At 51.0% G+C, this 20,585-nt stretch overlaps 1 protein-coding gene across 7 annotated transcripts; it reads right to left on the bottom strand.

Annotated features, from left to right (window-relative positions):
• Positions 1-16,621, bottom strand: C4H20orf96 (chromosome 4 C20orf96 homolog). 7 transcript variants are annotated; one of them, XM_060383073.1, is made up of 12 exons: positions 16,046-16,615; positions 15,830-15,863; positions 15,437-15,463; positions 15,243-15,330; positions 9,860-9,975; positions 6,638-6,796; positions 4,432-4,531; positions 3,236-3,393; positions 3,055-3,156; positions 2,884-2,970; positions 2,003-2,121; positions 1-453 (listed from the first exon to the last, which is right to left on the bottom strand). In XM_060383073.1, the coding sequence occupies exons 1-12, from the start codon at positions 16,054-16,056 to the stop codon at positions 393-395; spliced, it is 1,062 nt and encodes a 353-aa protein (XP_060239056.1). In that variant the 5' UTR covers positions 16,057-16,615; the 3' UTR covers positions 1-392. The 7 variants fall into 7 exon arrangements, with proteins under 7 accessions (XP_060239056.1, XP_060239057.1, XP_060239062.1 ...); XM_060383074.1 differs by having other exon boundaries at positions 9,860-9,972; positions 16,046-16,614; XM_060383079.1 differs by lacking the exon at positions 2,003-2,121 and having other exon boundaries at positions 16,046-16,621.
• Between the last annotated feature and the right edge of the window lie 3,964 nt (positions 16,622-20,585).

The following is a 20,585-nucleotide window of genomic DNA, read 5'->3' on the forward strand; positions in this document are numbered from 1 at the left end:
GGGGTCTCTCTTCTACCTTGGCACTGGCGTCAACTGTGAGGGAAGCTGAGCTCCCACTGGACCAGGAGGGAGAAGAGGGGAGGTGTCACTCCAGCACTACTCCCAGGTGCCATTGGCATGACAGCCTAACCCTGAGCCTAAAGCCATTGCTATGACATGTCCGGCAAAGCCTGCGTGGGGCCCCATACACCAGTGCCAAGCAAACTACAAATCCAGATTTATTAATACCAAGGAACAAACAGGCTGGACTGGGAATTCCTGCCTGGTCCAAGCAGCAAGGGAGAGGGGTAGAGGAGGGACCGTGGACCAGATTCATGATGGAGACACCATCTTGTAAGTCACCAGCTGAACGTTGGGAATAGAGATGGGGAGAGGGGTGGTCAGGCTGCTGTCTAGAAAAGGAATAGCTCTTCAGCTGGAATGTTGAGCTCAACTGCCATGTCTGGAGTGCACCTGGCAGGAAGTAGAAGAGAGGATGGTGAGGGGTCAGCTGGGACAGCAGGACTGGGGCAGAGGGAACACACCTCCAGCTTCATTACAACACTGGTGTTTGCTGGGGAGGCATTATCCCAAAACACAACCTCCAACCACCTGTGCACGCACACACACAAACACACAGGCCAAAAGCGGGAAGGAAATTATTTTGACAGAACTGATGTACCCCTACAGAGGACCAAGATCAGAGGAGAGCAGGGACTCATGTCAACGTCACATCCTCAGGGATTCCTTCCTTGACTGCCTCAGACTCACTGCCCTGAGACAAGCCCTTCCAGGCTCATGGGCCTCTCAGTATCTCCTAATGTCTTGTCCTCCTCCTCTTGGCTCCAAGGGCAGAGCCAAGGGTTACACTCATTTGCAGGCTCCCTGGTATTTCGTAAACTCAACAGCATTACTCAAAAGGAAAAAGAGAGAGAGACAGAGAGAGAGGAAAGAAGAAGGGAGATGGAACGTGGGGGGGAAGGAAAGGAACCAGCAAGAACAACGAGGCACGGTGTTGTACAGGGCTATCCTCCGAGCCACCAGCTTCACAGGGCCGGCTGTGCCGCTGAAAACACCATCATGGCTCAGTCTGTTGCCTGGTTGTATCCCCTTACAAATGAAGGGAGCCAGCAGGTGGGAGGTGAGGGGGTCATGGGGCCTTCAGCTGAGTGTCTAACCTCTCCTCCCAACCATGCCTGTGGCCCCAGGGGCTTGTGGCGAGGCTAGAGTTTGTAGATTGAGGAAGAATAGAGTAAGAGGGAGTGATCACCCATTCCGGATGCAGGTTGCACCGTGTGGTTGATTTGGATTCACAGAGACATCAGTGACCCCTCCCCCGGGCCCTGTAAAGTAAGCCCAGTGTGCTCATTGGTTCCCCAGGAGGAACTCTGGTGGAATCAAATGTTGGTTTGTTGTTAGAACCTTAGGGGTAGGTGTTGCTTAACATCCCCTCCCAGAAGGAAACTCTCTAAGCACATGATAATCTTATCATTTGGGAGAACTAAGCAGGAGGATCGATAATTGAAGCCAACCTAAGCTACAAAGAGAGACTCAGTCTCAAAATACAAAGTGAGGGTAGGACCCAAGAGAAGGAAAGGCCTAAGAGGAGACATGGAGACAAACAGGAAGCACTCTATAATTTGCAAATGCCGGGCTCTGCCACCACACGAGGCCCTGGAGTGGCGTCATCAAGAGGTCTGGCCCATTCCTGCCCCTACCACCTGGCCCTACATACAGCATAACCCTAGGGAAAGCAGGCCAAGGGTTAATTTTGGAAGGAAAGACATTCCCCTCTTGGAACACAGAAACCTGCCAAGCAGAAAAGATGCCCTTCTACCCTTGACCCTGTGTCTTCCCTGGAACCAACCACCTGGTTCAGCTACACCAGAGATGGGCAGAAAAAGCTATGTCTAGGATAGTGGCAGAGTAGAGAAACACCCAGGGCTCCTCCCTTCATGCCTAGGCTCTTGCCTTCCCTGGGAACGGGCCTGCTTAGCCTCACATGGTAGCCCGGACTACATACTTGGGTCTCTGAAGCAGAACATCCTGAAAAATGACCTCTCGAGGGTTCCAGAGTTTTGCATATATTTGCTCCACCTCCGCTATTAATACCGGTATGTCTTTCTTCAACTGTTCAATAAGCTGAGAGGAGAGACACAGAAAAGAAGTGTGTAAAATCCATGCCTTGGGAAGAAGGGATGGTGTCTAAGGAGACTGTATGAGCCTTGTCACTAAGATGCACTAGATTCAGGGCTGGAGAGATGGCTCCGCAGTTGAGAGTACTGAGTGCTCTTCCAGAGAACCTGGGTTCAAATCCCAGGAACTCCATGGCACTTCATGATCGGACACCCTCACACAAACATACACGCAGGCAAAACACCAATGCTCATAAAATAAAAATAAATAAATCTTTAAAAAAGATATATGCCGGATTCAGGAGAGGCAACCTCCCTACATAAAAACAAAAATGGGCCTTTCAAGTGAGGTGGAGGGACAGTGAAAAATGGAGGCCGGTGAAAAAGGAGTAGGACACCTGATGTGAGAAAACAGGGACTAGTGGAGGCGGGAACTCTGAGTTGAAAACTGATGATGCCAAGACCGTGAACACTCACTCCAGAGAAGGCAGGGCCCTGTTCTCTAACTCCGACTGTGGGCCAAGGGTGGAAGGCAGGGGTTAGTGTAGGTGACATGTGCTGGTGCTAACGGGTCTTAGCCTGCCATGGTGGCCAGTGAGGCAAGGTCCAGCATGAATCCCCTTTGAGATGACTGATGAGTGGCAACGATGGCGCAGTCGAGGAAGAAGGCCAGTGCCAGAGAGGGGCCCCTCCTGAGGACCAGGTCAGTGTAAGCCGAGGCTCACCCACAGCACCCTCACAGAGGCCATGGCCTTCCCGGTGCCCTCACCTCTCTGAAGGAGACCACGGACATCTTCAGGCGCTGGATGCTCCAGTTCTTTAGCACAAGCATTTCCTCGTGGGGCTTCTGGGTTTCCTGTGGGAGAGAGAGGAGTGTGTTCCTGGGCACCGGAGACTGACAGGGAAGCTGGGAGGGCCGGGCCAGCACCTGGCTACTCACCGCCACCAGAGACCTCAGGATTTTCTTCTTCTTCTCCTGAATCATGTCGGAAAACTTGGACAGGACCACTCGACGCATCTCCCGAAGGTGGTCCAGCTCAGTCTGAGGTGCAGCAGAAAGGGCTTAGACACCACTCACACCTTCTGTGCAGTCCAGGGATCAGGGCCGGGGGCTCCTTTACCTGTTGGCTGTCCTTCGCCTGCTGCACCTGGCGCATGTGGTTGGTGATCTCAACCGACTTGATGGAATACTCATGATCCATGTAGGTGTTCAAGTAGGACAGTTCCCCTTGGGCCTTCTGGACCTCGGCATTCAGCTGGTCTACCTCCTGCTGCAGGCCTGGAGAGGGGCAGTGTGGGGAAGGAAGGGACAGCTAAGAGGGCAGATATCTAGGCCTTCCTTCCAAGGACCTTCCCAGAAGACCCCAGAAACCCAGGTGTCCTTGGCCAGTGGACTGGGATCTGGGCTGAGGTGTGTCCACACAAGGCAGGGGGTGGGAAAAGCTGAAGCTGCTAGTATCTGAGGCCCTGGCAAAAGTACAAGATCCCTGAACCAGTTCGGCTCTGCTGACTTGGTCTTCACCAGACTATGCCTGACTGGATCTCAGCGTCTTCAGACACATGATCCTGAGAAAGCAAGAGCAGGAAGACACGACAACAGTGGACCAAGACATGATCCTTGGCAGGATTAAGACAAAGTCTAGCAGACATGATGGCTCACACCTGTAATCTCAGCACCAGAGAGGGTAAGGTGGGAAGGATGCTGAGAATTCAAGGCAAGCCTGGGCTACAAAGTGAATTCCAAGCCAGCCTGGGCTACAAAGTGAGACCCTATTTCAAAAAAAGTAAATGAATAGAAGATAATATCTAGCTTGCCTTTCTCCATGGAAGGGATCCCTAGGGTCTCAGACTGCCTAGCACAAGACACACACACACACACACACACACACACACAATGCCTGCCCAGCATCTAGCCTGTTCAGGGAGGAAGAAAACCCCCACAGAATGAGAGCAATGGAAGCCAGAAGATGGGGTCCCAGCCACGGCCTTGCCTCAGAGGGACTTTGATAGAAGCCAGGTTAGGTCTGGGTTCCAACTGCTAGCCACAAAGCCTACAGCAGGTACTTCCTCTACCTCAGCTCCAGTCTCCTCGTGGGTGAAGTGTGAGGAACCCCTGCATCTCAGGAGGTTGCTGTGAGTAGGCCAGCCACAGACGGTCAAACACTGTGAGCTCCCTGTCCTTTAGCCACTCGCTCTAGATCACAGCAATGTGTCCTCCCCAGAAGGCAGCACACAGGCCTGGCAGAGTTAGAAGGGCGGTGGCCCAGAGCTGCCATTCCCCAGGAGCTAGCGGTGAGGCCCAAGAGTCGCCCCTTACTGTTTGTCTTGCGCTCTTCGTTCTCTTTCCACTCCTCGAGCTCAGACCACAGCTGCTGCAGCCGCCTCTTGTTTGAGTACTCCAAGACGTCAATGATATTCTACAGAAGGGGTGAGGTCAGCTCAGCCCCAGCCTCCACAGGCTCTCCAGCTCACATTGGGCAGGAGCCACTGAGTGCTTCCCCAGCCCCACTCCCAGGCCCAGCAACCCGACTTTTCCCCATCCATTCCTCAATGAACTGCATCCCATGGCTGAAAAGACCCTCCATACCTGGCCAGGGACAAACTCATCTTTCCCGTATCTCTCACTCACACCCAGCTGTCCAGCCATCCACAGCAACTGCATATCCTTATGTTCCATTTGCTCCCTCTTGCCCCATGTCTGTTTCCTCTGCCTACAACACTTCCACTAGTTCGCACCTCTGCAGACTTCAGCTCAAGTATGGCTTCCCCCCAGGAAGTCTTCCTGATGCTCTGATACCTGAGTCAGAGGTCCCCTTGGAGATCCCCAAATCTTGCCTCCAGCACGATGCTAATTGCAACCTCCTGTGACCCCATTAAAGGGGAGGCTTCTCATACTGCAACCAAGGGCCCATAGGTGTACCCAGGATGGTTCAAAACTGTCCAGGGGCTAGAGGCATGGCTCGGTTGGCTTCAGTCCCCAGGACCCATGGTACAAAGCCAGGAGTGATGCTGTGGGTCTATAATCCAGTTGTGGGGATGTACAGACAGGTGGATCCCTGAGGCATGCCAGCCAGCCTTGCCCGATACACAAGCCTCAGGTTCCAGGGAGAGACCCTGTGTCAATAGAGCAGATGGACAGGTCCTGAGGAACACCACCTCCTAACAGCTTCCACATGCAAGGGTGTGTGTGTGTGTGTGTGTGTGTGTGTGTGTGTGTGTGTGTGTACAAGAAGTTTCTTGGGCTGAAGAACTCTGTGGCTTTGATCTCTGTTAAAACTGGACTGTGAGCCAGGTATGGTGGCACTCGCCTTTACTCCTAGCACTTAGGGAGGCAGAGGAAGGTGAAACATTGTGAGTTCGAGGCTGGCCTGGTTTACAAAGTGAGTCCAGGACAGCCAAGGCTACACAAAGAAACCCTGTCTTGGAAAAATAAATAGTAAATAAATAAATGGATAGATGGACTGTGTCCATCAAAGCTTCCTAGGTGTAACTACTTTTGGAACTAGAACCCTTAGGGAAGCAAATAAGTGTAAATGAGGTCACAGGAAGTCCCTCAGCAGAGAGGACAGATGAGTCCCCACAAGACAGCAGCACTCTGTGCACATAGAGAAAAGGTATATAAGGCCATCTGCAAAACTGGGAGGAGAGGGGACAACAGAAGCTTGCCCTGCTGACCCACTGACCTTGGACATCCAGCCTGGACTACGGTTAAAGCTGCCCACCCAGCATCTTCCTACAGCAGCCTGAAGGACCAACCCCACCGCCAAAGAGTCTGACCCCTTCTCTGCTTCTCAAAGCCCAGGTCAGCTCTGAGCCAGCTGCAGTAGAAGAGAACCCTCACCCACCCTCGGGCCCTTCTCCAGCCCAGGCTCTCTGTCCCTGGGACCTTCCTGCCCTCTCACCCCAGCACCAGGAGGATTGCTCTGTGGGCTCTCCCCATGTGGCTCTTTGCCCACAGACCCTACATGCCACACTGAGCTTCATGACAGCAGAGCTGGCTCCAGACAGTTACTCCACCAGCGAGGCAATGGCAGACTCAATCAACTGTCCTAAAAACAATGATATCAGGGCAAGGAAAGCCCAGATCCTGGGGTAAGGCTGCCTGGGTTCGAATCCTGCCTCTGATTCTTACTCTCTGTGTGGCCTGGAGCAAATTACCCCACCTTCCGTTTTCCATTTCTTCTTCTGTAAAATGAGGGCAAGAATAGTGTCCTTCCAATCAGGCTGTTGTGAGGTATGTACTGACTGTACAAAAAACATTTGCTCTCTCACTACGGACATCTGGCAGGCAGTGGTGACAGCACCAAATACTTTCTACTGCACAAGCGTGACAGCTACAGCCTCTCTTTTGAAGTGTTACTGTGGTCCACTCCCAACTCCATACACAAGGTAAGCCGTGGGCCTCCCATCTAGTAAGTGGCAATGGGAGACAGCACTGTATTAGCGCAGAGGCGGCAGGGCGTGTAGGAGTTGGAAACGGCCAGCAGAGGGCGCGCCTGCGCGGGAAGGAGGAAACCACATACCCCGAGGACGCCCTGCTGCTGCAGCATGGCGCGCACGTTCCCGGCCAATCTGTCCTCCATGTTCTGGATGGAGTTGACCAGCTCCTGGTTGAGGTTGCTGAGGAAGGCCTCGTGGTTGTAGAGCTCCTGGAGCGTGGCCCGCTGGTTTCGAAGCATCAACTAGGGAAGCAGGGCAAGGGCAGGGAGGAAAGTGCTGCTGTCTGTGTGTGCCCAAACCTGCCAGGGCCTGTGGACCCTCCCGCCCCCTGCGGCCACCGGTAGTAGATGCTGCCGTTGTAGGTCAGAGCGCCTGGAAGTGGAGACTGGTTATCCTTTCACCCACTGGGCTCCACGCACGCCTCCCTCCCCACCCCACTGTCACATCTCTGAGATGAGAATGCATCCTACAGTCGGTGGCTTATCACCATCTAACTAGCAAACATGCAGTAGCTACGGATAGGCCCTATTACCAAAGACCTCTTGGAATCAATGAAAACTACAAAGAAGGTACATGTTAACGACCCAACTAGGTAAGAAGGTGGCAGAGGTGACGGGGAAGGGTGGAGAACACCGACCTTTTCTTACCACACGACACCCCCGTGGAAAGGGAGTCTGGAGGAGGAAGTGATTTGCCTAAGCTATGGAAGATCAGTAATGGTAATAGTTGACTGCACGTGAGGGCGGGCAGGTGCTGTGACTTGCTCTACAGATGACACATGGAACCATCCTCCGGCTCAGAGGTTGGCTAGCGCTGTCCCACAGCCCAGAGGTGACCGTGCTGAGACTGGGAAGCCAGACTTCAGAGTCTCCATGTCTGCCTTTCCATTATCCTTCCTCCAGACCTCAGTGGGATTCGTGGCGCAAGAAGCCCAGGCCTGGTGGCGCAGGCATGGCACAGCAGCGCAGCCTGAGGCAGGAGGATCACCTGGCCAGTCAGGCCGGTGTAAGGAGCACACAAATACCCTGTCTCAAAAAAGAGAAGCGGCCAGGAGAGGCTGGCCCCGGGCGCGAGTGGGACGGGGCTCTCCCACGTCTGCCGCAGGGGAACCCGGACAAGTTAATTAACCTCAAATAACTCGCTGGTGTTCATCCTAAGCAACTGATAGCTAATTGCTGCCTCAGAGAAGTGCCACTTAGAAATGAGATAAAATCTTCATCACAGCCACTGGGGTGATGGCGGCAAGCTCAGCCCGTGCACAAGCAGCAGCCCTGGCCTTCAGCAATGTCAGTGCCGGCGCACTGCGGCTGCCCGGGGCTGGCACTGTGTCCTGAGCTCGCATTACCTCATAGCAGGCCTAGGAGACACAAACTATTATTATTCTCACTTTACAAAAGTTCAGATTCCACAGCGGACCCAAGGACGCGCCTAACAGAACTATTGTCTGTGGCCATTAGCCACTCCGGTTTTTGCCTCCAAATCTCCAGACCCCCAAAATCCAGAAACACCTCGGTTTGGGGTTTTTTTGTTTTTGTTTTAAATCCACTCTCAAGTCCCTGGCAACACACACACTCACACACACACACTCCTAGGGACTGTGAGAAATAGGATTTTCTGACCTCTGCTCTAGAAACTGATTTGTCTAAGCACTGATCTAACGTGGGACGGTGCTGTCTCCTGCGTGACCTTGACCTCAATATGTAATCACGGAACTACAATGTGTAGCTGTGTCTCCTTTCCCAACCTGCTCTCCTAGCGTGGGACTCCCCTCCCACGCTAGGCCCTTCCTTATCGTTCTTGCTGGTCTCCTTCCAGGAGCAAGTCTCAGCAAGAGGGCAGGCTGTGCCTGCTGTGCCTGCTCTGCCGTGGCGGTATCACCGACCCAAGGACAGCCGGTGCAGCTCCGGGCAGACGCCAGATCAGCTAAGAGGGTGGCTCTTGCATGGCGGGCGCCACTCGCTGCTGGGTGTCTCAGGGGACCTGTGAGCCCTACAGTTACACCTGTCCGCGGCTGCATCTCCAACACCCGGCACAGCGCGCCCCACCCTGCGCTCTCTAACAAGTCGTGAACATTCCTCCCCCAGGTGGCTAACACAACCCCTTCCTCCCCCACCAGCCCATAGAAAACGGCCTCCCAGCTTTCTCCCGGCCCCTCGGCCTCCACCCTTGGTCTCGCTTTCCGTTTGCCTGTATTATCACTGCATTCCTTCGTTGTTGCCACTCCTGTCTTTGCTTTTTGAGACAGGTTCTCATTCTGTAGTCTAAGCCGGCCCTGAACCCACTGTCCTCCTGCCTCCCCAATGCTGTCCTCTGGTTTATCACTTCACATTTTATACACATGTTTAATTACCTGTCTCCCTAAAGCCAGGGCCCAGCCCTGGTGAATGTCCACGCTCAGAGCAGGGCCTGGCACACAGCGGGTGCCCCGTCGGGGCCTGCTGACTGACTCAGCACTCACCAGACAGCATGAAGAGCTGTGAGGGGCACTGTTTACTGCAACAATGTCAGCGTCCACACTGTGTAGCAAACAAAACCACAGAAACTCTCCTGCAGTCAGAAGCAGGTCTTCCCATGAGTGAGTGACACACGCAGCCATCTGGCAAAATGATGGCTGAAGGGAAAAGCAGGCTCAAAGCAAAGATGTTTTCCCTTTTTATTTTCTTCCTGTGTTTTTAATTTTTGAGACAGATTATCACCATTAAACCCTTACTGGGCTGGAACTACCATGTTCAAGGTCACCCTCTACTACATAGTGAGACCAGTTTTGTCTTGTTTTGTTTGAAGCTTTAAAATATGGTCCAGGGGATTACAGAAGCCATAAAACAATGTAGAACAAGGCTGGGCATGGGGGCACACGCCTGTACCACAGCACCCTGGGAGGCGGATTTAGGAGGTCTGTGAGTTCAAGGCCAGCCTGGGTTACCTCAGAAGGGGGGGGGTGGAAAACATGATGAGAAAACTTGTTAGCTGCAATGGTCTCAGCTGATGTGAAAGGTTTGGTGGCATGCTTGCCAATCACCACTCCCAAATGGGCAGTATGCTGGCCAGCAATGAGACAAGCCACGGGATTACATTTCTAATACAGAGAACTAAGGGAAGTCTAATTCCTTCTGCCTAAACACAGTCTAACCTTAACTGTTTTGGGCCCCCATGCCACTGTTTCTGGATGTGTGACCTGGTACAAGCCATTCCTCTCCCCACCTGCAGAATAAGGATGGTAAGTGTGCCATGGCCTTGCTGTGTGGAGGAGACTGGTGCTGCCTCATCAGAGCTGCGTGCCAGCTCCTGCCCTGAACCTCTCTTACCCTCATCAGCCGCACTTTGCTATGCGTCTTCCCACGGTGCACTTGCTCTCTCCTTCGAAGTCCCTGGATAGCCTTTGCTGGGTTTGGCACCTCTGCAGAATTCTGGGACTGCGCTGCTAGAGACAGGTAGGGAAGGGAGACAGAGGGTGAGGGTGGACACAGGCCCAGGGCCAGGTCCCAGAGAGTGCAATCGGCTGGGCCCAGCCCCTAGTCCCACTCATTTACGGGCTTACCGTGTGACACAAAGGGTAAACCTGCTGCCCACAAAGAAGCCCCCAGCCCCACCCTGGGCCTTATTACAGGGCGGCCAGCAGAGAATGCAGCGACATGAGGATGACGGAGGGATGCTGAGCAGGGGCAGATGGCCAGGCACAGGACCCCTCCCCGAGACAGGAGACTTCAGCTTCCCTTCAAGGTTCAGCCTAGTCCCTAGGAGGTGAACTGGATGGAAACACTAAGGCAAACCAGGGTGGCCCTACTATCAACCAGAAAGGGGGTCAGGAACCACTGCTGCCATCATCCCTACCGCAGCCAGGCACGGTGGTACATGCCTTTAAGCCCACTCGGGAGAGACAGGAGGATATCTCTGAGCTCAAGGCCAGCTAGGACTACGTAGAGAGACTGTGTCTCAGAAAATAAATAATAAAATAAAATAAAATAAAATAAAATAAAGAACCCCCATCCGTGTTCTTCTGGCTCCTGATACAGCTAAGGGCAGCAACTGAGGGACAGCCTGTCAGACAAACACAAATCCTCACTCCCCACTCCTGGCAAGTAGAAAGGTGAGGTGAGGCGGGAAAGGCTTTCTGGTAGCTCTGTCACCCAGAAGGCCATGTGGTCTCCTGTCCCTCAGCGCCTCCCATAAGGTCCGAACAGCCATGCCCATCTCCTAAGTGGGTCATGAAGGCTGGGTGAGAAGTCCCTGGGCCCCTGAGATGTTCAACACAGTAGCTGCCACACCTTCCGGGCTGGCTGAGCACTCCTAGTCACTGTTAGGTCCAGTGACCACAGCAGCTGCGCAGAACTCCGGCCAGTCACTCCTGTGAGTGGCAGGTGAGAGTGAAGGCTCTGAGAGAGCGGATGCTTAGAACCCTGCTGGGCATAAAGCTCAGCTGGTGCAGTACTGGCCCAGCATGTACAGAGCCCTGACATGAATCCTTACTACTGCCCAACGTGATCATAGCAGTCCCCGGGGCTCACGAGGTAGAGGCTGGAAGAGCAACAAATGAGGACAGCTTGGGCTGCAAGGCGAGGGAGGGAGGGAGGGAGGTGGTGACAGAGAAACCGTGCCTTCTGTCAGACAATTCTGAACCAGCCTGCAACCTCCACTCGGCTGCTTGTCTCTAGCCTCAGACAATTATTATACTATGCTAAGTATGTAACAGGTTAAGATCCTTTATCTGGGAAATTTTAGTATTAAGTACCAGGATTATAAGTGACTCTTTTTTATTTATTTTTATCTTATGTGCACTGGTGTTCTGCCTGCATGTATGTCCCTATGAGGGTGTCAGATCTTGGAGTTACAGACAGTTGTGAGCTGCCATGTGGGTGCTGGGAATTGAACCCAGGTCCTCTGGAAGAGCAGTCAGTGTACCTAACCACTGAGCCATCTCTCCAGCCCCCAATAAGTTACTCTTATTACATATATGCTAACTACAGAAATGGTTTTGTTTGTTTGTTTGTTTGTCTGTTTGTTAGATTTTTGAGACAGAGTCTCAAGTAGCCCAGGTTGGTCCTGGACGAACTATATAGCCATAGATAGCTTTCTCCTAATCCTTCTGCCTCTGCCTCTCAAGTGCTGGGATCACAGGCATGTGTTAAACTAAACTACTGTGATTTCACAAGAATGCAAGATTACTCACATGTCCAAGTCTGGTGTCAGACATACAGAATTATTATTCTTTTTTGTTTGTACTTTGTTGGATTTTTTTTTTTCATGTGCTTGAATGTTTGCCTGTGTGGGGCCAGATGTTTGTACAGGAGCATGTGTGAGCTCGCATGTGGACTCAGGGGTTGACATCAAGAGTCATCCTCATTAGCGCTCCACCTTCTCACACCGAGGCAACCTCTCACCTGAACCCAGAGCTCACCAGTCCAGCCAGTCTAGCCAGCTACAGAGACAGGCAGACTGTTGGGCTTCCTGCCCAGTTTTTTTTTAAAAAGGCGCCTTTAATTCCAGCATTCGGGGAGGCAGAGGCAGGCAGATCACTGTGAATTCGAGGCCAGCCTGGTCTACAGAGCAAGTCCAGGACAGCCAAAGCTACACACAGAAACCCTGTCTCAAAACACCAAAAACAAAGAAAACTTGATCCCCAGGTTCAAGGAGAGGTCCTGCTTTAGAGGAGTAGGTGGAGTGTGATAGAGGACACTCACCACCATCTTCTGGCCTCCATGCTTTCATACAGGTGTGTGTGTCTGCCCACACACAGAGTTATTAATAATCCTTTTTAAGAGTGCTGAGTTGTAGAGAAGTGTCACCTGTATTTCACCTGAGACAGCCAACATCATCTCAGAGTGCTACGTCCTTCTGTGACCCACCAGCAATGTTCTCGTGATCTGGTTTTTCTTTACCGGGCATGGGATGTTGTATGACTTTTCCTAGGGGGCCAGGAACAAACATCCTTTCATCCCACTCGGGGCACTTACGACAAACCAAAGGAATGATTCCACCCAAGTCTAGCTTAGGGAACCAGTGAGTTTACTGGAGCCAGAGGATGGGATTACAGAGGTGTAGGTAACTCAAAGCCCCCCATAGCATGACAGACAATTCATGAAAGCTGTATACCACAGCATATCTGGATCGAGGACAGGGGGTGACTTTCTTAAGGGGGTCCTCTCCTTCCGCCGTGTGGGGCCTTGGGATTGGACTCAGGTCATCAGGCTTTCGGGAAAACACCCTACTAGGTGGAGCCATCTTGCTGGCCCCCCGAAAGTTTTACCCTAGGGTGGACTCTGGCCATACCTATTGTCCTTCCCTGGGTTGAGCTACTGGTGTAACATAACATCTAACAAATTCCACTTAGTTGTAGGCCCCAAAGATTTTTCTGTTCTGCCTTTTTCTAAAAGTTGTACAAATTTTTATTTCATTCTCTCTCTCTCTCTCTCTCTCTCTCTCTCTCTCTCTCTCTCTGTTTTTTGAGGCAAGGTTTCTCTGTGTAGCCTTAGCTCTCCTGGACTTGCTTTGTAGACCAGGCTGGCCTCGAACTCACAGCCATCAGCCTGTCTCTGCCTCCCTGACTGCTAGAATTAAAGTAGTGCACCACCATGCCCGGTTCATTTTCTCTCATTTTATGCTTTTGCTTTCAGTTAAGTTTTTATTCGTTTTCACTATCTGGGTATGAGTGTGCCTGATTGCCTGTCTGTGTACCACACGTACGCCATATACCAGGAGGCTGGAAGATAGTGTCGTATCCCCAGGAGCTGAAGTTACAGCTGAAGTGACAAGCGGTTGTGAGTTGAATGTTGTGGGTTCTGGGAACCAGAGCTGTGTCTTCCTGAAGAGCAACAAATGTGCTTAACCACTGAACCATCTCTCCAGCCTCTCTCTCTTTGTTTTATATTTTAAGACTGAGTCTTGCTAAGTTTCCCTGGAAAGCCTTTAACTGACTGGCCTCCTGAAAACTCTTGAGTGGTTAGCATTATAGGCCTGTGCCACCAAGCCTAGCTTGGCCAGTTGACTTTGTGTGTGTGTGTGTGTGTGTGTGTGTGTGTGTGTGATAATTTTCATCTACTCTGAGAAATGCATACATATATGATGTGTTTTATCATAATCATTCCCTCCTCCTCCACCCAACTGCTCCACTATAGCCCCCATGTCCTCCTCCCAACATCAAGTCTTTATAGCTGAATCCAGTTACTCCTGCCCGTGTATAGATGAGTGTGGAACCAACCACTGAGGCACTGGAACCCGACATGCAGGCAAAACAACAATACACATTGAGAGAGACAGAGGAGGTTTGGGACGTAGCTCAGTGGTTACAGACCTGTGTCACCATGACCATTTTTACATGGGTACTGGTGACCTGAACTCAGATCCTAATGCTTCCATAGCCAGCACTTTGCTCACTCATAACCCCCTCCCCAGCACCTCTTCAAATACGGAATGTTCCAAAATATCTGTTATTTAGTCTAAACTTGGTGTCAGAGGCAGGAGGATTTCTGTGAGTTTGAGGCCAGCTTGTTCTACATAGTGAAACCTTCCTTGTCTCAACTTTACAAATAAAATATATACATTATAATATATATACACAAATATACATTTTTTCAAAGAGGTGTTCAGGGAAAAGAAGGTGCAATATGGCTTTCCTGTGGAGGTGTGAACGTTTGGACGGTGTCCCAAACAGTAGAGCAGATACATACTGGAGCCAGTGTTTTCTGGGTTACTTGAAGGAGTGAGAATTAAGGGTTATGTACAGGAGCACAGATAGCACAGATGGCCCATAGGCAGCTGCATCCCCAAAGCCCACCCAAGCTGGGGGAAATTTGTGAAAACTGTGTTCCTGGAGAGCTTTGTTTACAAGCAGTTCTGCCCTATCTCTTTGGGCAGCTGTAATTATTCATAAACACCAGAGAAGGAGCCCTGTAACTCTTGTTTAAGGAATTTCCTGAGCCTTATAAGTTTCCTTTTCTTCTCCCTCCAGGGGTGGGAGGAGGTGTTTCTATTAAGAGGAAAGAGCTACACAACACAGAGTCTATGAAGCTGGGGCTGTCTTTGAACTCACCGCCTCAGCCTCCTGGATGCTGGAAGGATCCCCCGAGTACACTTCCTTGCCTAGCACATAACAATACTTTTTTCCCCAATTAAGATGACCAAAGTTCGAAAAGATGAAAGGCTTCCAAGTGAGTGAAAAGCACTGCCAAGATGCCAAACCCACATTTGCCTGAGCCAAGACCTCAGAATTTCCCTGGAAAGGTTAACACTGATGTGATAGAGATGCTTCTATTAATTCCCCAGACTATGTCCTCCCCTCTTGAGAATAGAGCCAGACAGTTCTCAGTCAGGCATGGTCATGTGGTGGGAGTTACAGCCCCTGGAAGGAATACAAATGGTATGTGTCACTTCAGGTCTGGGTCCCCTTGTTCTTGCTTTCGTGTCCCTCTCTGCTAGCACAGGTCCTCAAGGACTATCAAACATTAGATCCATGGGGTTAAAGGAGCCTAGCCCCTTGAATCACTGTATGGACAGGACCAGCTCCTCCCCACACACTTACAAATGCATTCCTGAGAGATGAACTTTCATAACTAACTTTCGTGCCTACCTGAAAACTGAAAGCTATTTGTCCCATTAGTTAGCCTGCTGTAATATGAATGGTGTGTGGGTGACTAAAAGCTGCCACTCTAGCTTGTCCCCAACGCCCACAAGCTCCCGAAAGCCTCTGCCCACCTGATTGAACTTTGGTCCCACTCTTCATTGTGCTTTTGTTGTTGCCTTTGGCTTGCTGGAGGGGAGGCAGCTTCAAGCTCTCTGACCACTGTTAGGGAACACAATGCCACCGTTGGTAACACAGTGAGTCACAGGTCAGTGGGTTCAACTCCAGATCACCCCTTTCCGTTTATCTCTATCCTAGAGCAAGCTACCTGAGCTCCAGGCTTTGACTCTCTCATCTGTAAAAGAAACCTAATATCACAAGCCAAGTCCTTGGGTGGGTGCAAGAATTCTGAGGAGTAAGGCCTTCAGTGGTTTCCCGAGCACCGACCAGGGCTTTTGTTTCGTGTTTACTAGGTAGCCAGAACCTAGGACACGCGAGGCGCTAAGACCCTGAAGAAACAGAAAGCAAGGCCCACCCTCCGGCCATGAGATCAGTGCGCAGTTCCAGTCACCCTTCTGTTCTGGTCAGGTGCACACTGCGGGGCAGGGCGCTCGGCCTGGTTATTACCACCTCAGGAGTTGAGGGCAGGTGAAACACAGGGTTGCAGAGGGAGAGCCTCCCCGCAACCCCCCCAGGCCGCCCTACTCTTACCCGAACTCACCAATACTTGGAACTTGGACCCTGAGGAGCGATTCCTGGAGTCGGGGAAAGAGTTGAGGGTGGGTGGGAGAACCTCCCATCATCCCCAGCCCAAGGAGGGATCCTGCAGCCTCGCTTTACCAGGCACACCAGGGAGCTGGCGCCTGGAAAGCGAGCGCTGAGGCATGGAGCCCACACACGCCCTCCCCTCTCCCCAACGCCCATCCTCTCTCCTTACTTCTGAGCCATTGGGGAACAGATTTCCCCCCCGGGTCCAGGACGTTAGGCTTCTGCCACCTCTTCTCTCAAAATGGATCCCAAAGAAACCAGCCGCTTCCTCTAGCAGAGTCTGGTCTCCAAGGAAACGCAACTATGGAACACAGAGGGAGACTAACCTAGCCAGGCAAAACTGTGGCTGTGGTGGCCCCATGGAGTTCACACCCTGGTTTCAAATGTCTTTCCTTTTACCAATAACCACTTTCATCAGACCTCCATCACTTCCTTCCTCATCCTCATTCCTGACTGTGCTTCCTATTTCATCGAGAATATCGTGCAGTTTAGGAAACAGCATGTTCATCTCACTGAGCACTGAACGCACACACACACACACACACACACACACACACACACTGTGTCCTACATCCAAGGATTAATCGCCACCTGAGACCAGTTCCTACATTTCCACTCCAAATCCTATATGCTCCCATTCTCTTAAAGATATCTGACTAGCCCGAAATCAAGCCAGCCCACTCTCCAGCATGGATGGGATGGAGGATCTGGGAGGAGTTGGGGGTAGGGGGTGGGGAGAGATTGGGAGGTACATATGATCACAGTTTGTCATAGCATGTGTGAAACTGGCAAAGGATAAATTTGAGGGGAGAGGAAACCTAGGCTTTATTTATATTTTATTTTATCCATCCATCCATCTAGACTGGTTCCTATCATGTAACTCAGGCTGACCTAGAACTCACAGAGACCTTCTGCCTCGCTATTAATACAGGCTATGATCCAACTAATCCAACAATGGCTAGCTATGTACAATACTAGGGCAAAGCTCCTAACTTTTTCCACCATCTAAAAATCATAGGTGCTAGCAGGGCATGGTGGCACTCACCTGTAACCCCAGCACTCTGTAGATGGAGGCAGAAGGATCAAGGAGATCAATCATCTTTATTTACAGAGCTGGGCTATAGGAACCACATGAACCCCAGTCTCAAAAGGGGGGTAGGGGCTGGAGAGATAGCTCAGAGGTTAAGAGTATTGGCAGATCCTCCAGAGGCCCTGAGTTCAATTCTCAGCAACCACATGGTGGCTCACAACCATCTATAATGGGGTCTGATGCTCTCTTCTGTCATGTGGGCATACATGCAAATGGACTAATTTATTATCGAAGAGAGAAAGAGAATGTTTTAAATGGGGTGTCCTGGATAGTGAGGCATGCCTGACTGCCCCTAGAGGAATGAGGGAATCACAATGCCGAGCATCCCCATTTATAAAGCTCATTGTACCTCAGCAACCCACCAGTAAAAAGTTAGTCACTAATAAGCCAGGCAAGAGGCTGGTGCAGCCCTCAGCTGGTAAAGGTGCTGGCCCCCAAGCCTGATGACCTGAGTTTATCCCAGGGCTCACAAAGTAGAATGAGAAAATCAACTCCCAGAAGTTGTCCTCTGACCATCACATATGTAAAGTGGAGCACACACATAGTCTGGCCAAGAAGAAAAGGTATTTTCAGAGTTGGGGAGAAAGCGGTAAACACTTTTTTTTTTTTTTTTGAAAAATATATTGTAAATCAAGCACAGTCATGCATACCTTAAAGAAAGAAAGGGGAGGAAGGAAAAAAGAAAAGAAAGAAAGGGAAGGAAGGAAGGAAGGAAGAAAAGGGAGGAAGGAAGAAAGAAAGAGAGAAAAAGAAAGAAAGAAAGGAAAGACAAGCAAAGAGCTGAGGCAGCAAGCTAGAGAGATGGCTCCAGGCCTCTTGCAGAGGACTTGGGTTTGCTCCCCAGCGTTCACACTGTTCCAGGACAGTGGCTGACGACCATCTACACTTCTAGAATTCCTGACCCTGGGGATCCAGCAACCCTCCCCTGACCTCTGCAAGTACCAGGCATGCACACAGCGCATACACGCACGTTCACACACAGACAAACACCTATATACATAAAAGAAAAACAAACTTTAAAAAAGAAAGCTGAGGCAGGAGAATGGAGTTTCAGGCCAGCCTCAAAAAATTAAAAAAAAAAAAAAAATCAAAATAAATAGCCAGGCATGGTGAGTATGCCTATAATCCCAGAACACAGGAAGCAGACAAAGGAGGAATAGGAGTTCAAGATCACCTTAAACAATATAGTGAGTCTGAGGTTACCCTAGTTTCCATGGGACTCTGTATCAAAAAAAAAAAAAAAAAACTTATTAATACATTTTAAAAGCCACTGCAGGGGCTGGAAGGATGGCTCAGGTTAAGAACACTGACTCCTCTCCAGAGGTCCTGAGTTCAATTCCCAGCAACTACGTGGTGTCTCCCAATCCCTCTATACTTCTGGTGTGCAGACACACAACTGTATACAATAAATCCTAAAAGCCACTGCAGAGGGCTGCAGGTAGAACATCACAAAAATGAGAAAAACAAAACTGCAGAACATTTTTGTGTTGTGGAGCACAGAGGAAGCCCCAAGTGAATGTGTTGACATGAGCCCGGCCATGTCAAAGCCCCAGTCATTAAACCCATGGTGGCAAAGCCTTCCTCCAGGAAGTCTCAGTGAACTGGCAAAGCCCTCTGCTGGCCACGGTCCTCCAGGATATTTCCAGCCTGAGGCTGCTCCCCAGGAGACCTCTCTCTGTAACTAACCATGCCCTGCTCTCTGCTATGCAAAATAAACAATCAATCGGAGTCTCCCAAGCGTAGGTGCCTTCCACCCCAGTGAGCACAACTCACCTGATCCCAGCTTTGCTTTTAATTTTTGTTTTGTTTTTTGAAACAGGGTTTCTCTGTGTAGCCCCGGCTGTGCTGTAACTAGCTGGATAGACCAGGCTGGCCTCAAACTCAGAGGTCTGCCTCACCTGCCTTTGCCTCCCTTGTGCGGGAATTAAAAGCCTGACTCGCCACCACCTTAAGATCCCAGTTTTTCTATACGTGGGTGGTTAATCTCAACTGTCAATTTAATGAGCTCTAGAATAACCCAAGAGACTGGCCTCCGGGCACACCTGTGGGAGAGTATCTTGAGTAGGGTAATTGAGGAAGCCCCGCCCAGTTTGACTGGCCTCCGGGCACACCTGTGGGAGAGTATCTTGAGTAGGGTAATTGAGGAAGCCCCGCCCAGTTTGACTGGCCTCCGGGCACACCTGTGGGAGAGTGTCTTGAATAGGGTAATTGAGGAAGCCCCGCCCAGTTTGACTGGCCTCCGGGCACACCTGTGGGAGAGTATCTTGAGTAGGGTAATTGAGGAAGCCCCGCCCAGTTTGACTGGCCTCCGGGCACACCTGTGGGAGAGTATCTTGAGTAGGGTAATTGAGGGAGCCGGGCCTAGCTTGATCCCACTCTCCCCTGGCGGGGGTCCTGAACTGTTAGAACGGAGAAAGTGACCTGTGCCCAAGCAACCCGTGGTTCCGACTGTGCTTGCCGTGAGATCAGCGGCTTCAAGGCCTTGCTGCCGTGACCACGATGGCTGTATCTTGAGCTATAAACCAAAATGAACCCATCCTGGAATACAGTCCTGGAGCTGGAGAGATGGCTCAGTGGTTAAGAGCACTGGCTGTTCTCCCAGAGGACTTGGGTTTGATTCCCAGCAACCGAGAAGGTGCCTCATAACCACCTGTACCTGCGGTTCCGGGGAATCTGATGCCCTCTTCTTGCCTCCATGACCACCTGCATACATATGGTTCACATACATACCCTCAGGCACATACACATAAAGTAAATTTTAAAAGCTTAAGGAAAAAGCTGGGCAACGATGGTGGCAGCTTTAATCCCAGCACTTGGGAGGGAGAGGCAGGAGGATCATTGTGAGTTCGAGGCCAGCTGGGTCTACAGGGGGAGTTCCAGGACAGCCAGGGCTACACAAAGAAACCCTGCCTGGAAAAACTTAAGATGAACTATACAAGTCTACCTGTTAACTCGGCTAAGTGACTGGGTTGCTTTCTTGTCTATCAAATGGTATAGTTACAGCATTGGTTTTATAGAGGACGAGTCTATGGGATAAAGCCTGGACTGTGCTTAGTCCACTGTGGGGCACTTGAAAAGCATTTAATACAGGATTCTTGCCCGAGTGAGCAGAGTTCACGTGTGGTTTTACATCTGTGATTGTGCATGGGCACGTGTGGGCTTGCCTGGCCTGGCAAGTGTGGCGGTCGGGAGACAGTTCTGTGGTTTCCTTTCCAGGGATCCAACTCGGGCCTCCAGGCTTGTGCTGCAAGCACCTTGACCTCTGAGCGTCCCACAGGCCTGCTGCTTCCTTTCCATGCCTAGTGTGCCTTTGTGTGTGCTTGTCATGACACCTCTAAGGAGGCCAGACAAGTGCAGGTGGGTCAGTGCTTTCCTTCCACCACGCATGTCCGACGGATGGAACCCAGGCCACGTGTGGAGCGAGAGCAACCTTACTCCCCTCAGCCATCCTGTCCTCCCGTTTTGTGACAAGGTCTCATTGTGTTCCCACAGCTGAACTTGTCTCTACCTCCCAGAATAGACATACGCTACCATGCCTAGCCCCTACAGGTTTTGAAAATTATAAGTAATGTACTATACTTGTAAATGGACCAAAATAAAATAAAACACCAGCGAAAGA

The sequence above is a fragment of the Meriones unguiculatus genome, chromosome 4, assembly GCF_030254825.1.
Source record: "Meriones unguiculatus strain TT.TT164.6M chromosome 4, Bangor_MerUng_6.1, whole genome shotgun sequence".
NCBI classification, from domain to species: Eukaryota; Metazoa; Chordata; class Mammalia; order Rodentia; family Muridae; genus Meriones; species Meriones unguiculatus.

Coding starts and splice junctions, on each gene's coding strand:
- C4H20orf96 (XM_060383073.1), bottom strand. Junction 15,464..15,829: donor GGTCCAAGTTCCAAGTATTG/GTGAGTTCGGGT, acceptor TTTCTTTTACAG/ATGAGAGAGTCAAAGCCTGG. Junction 3,394..4,431: donor CGAAGAGCGCAAGACAAACA/GTAAGGGGCGAC, acceptor GCCCCTCTCCAG/GCCTGCAGCAGGAGGTAGAC.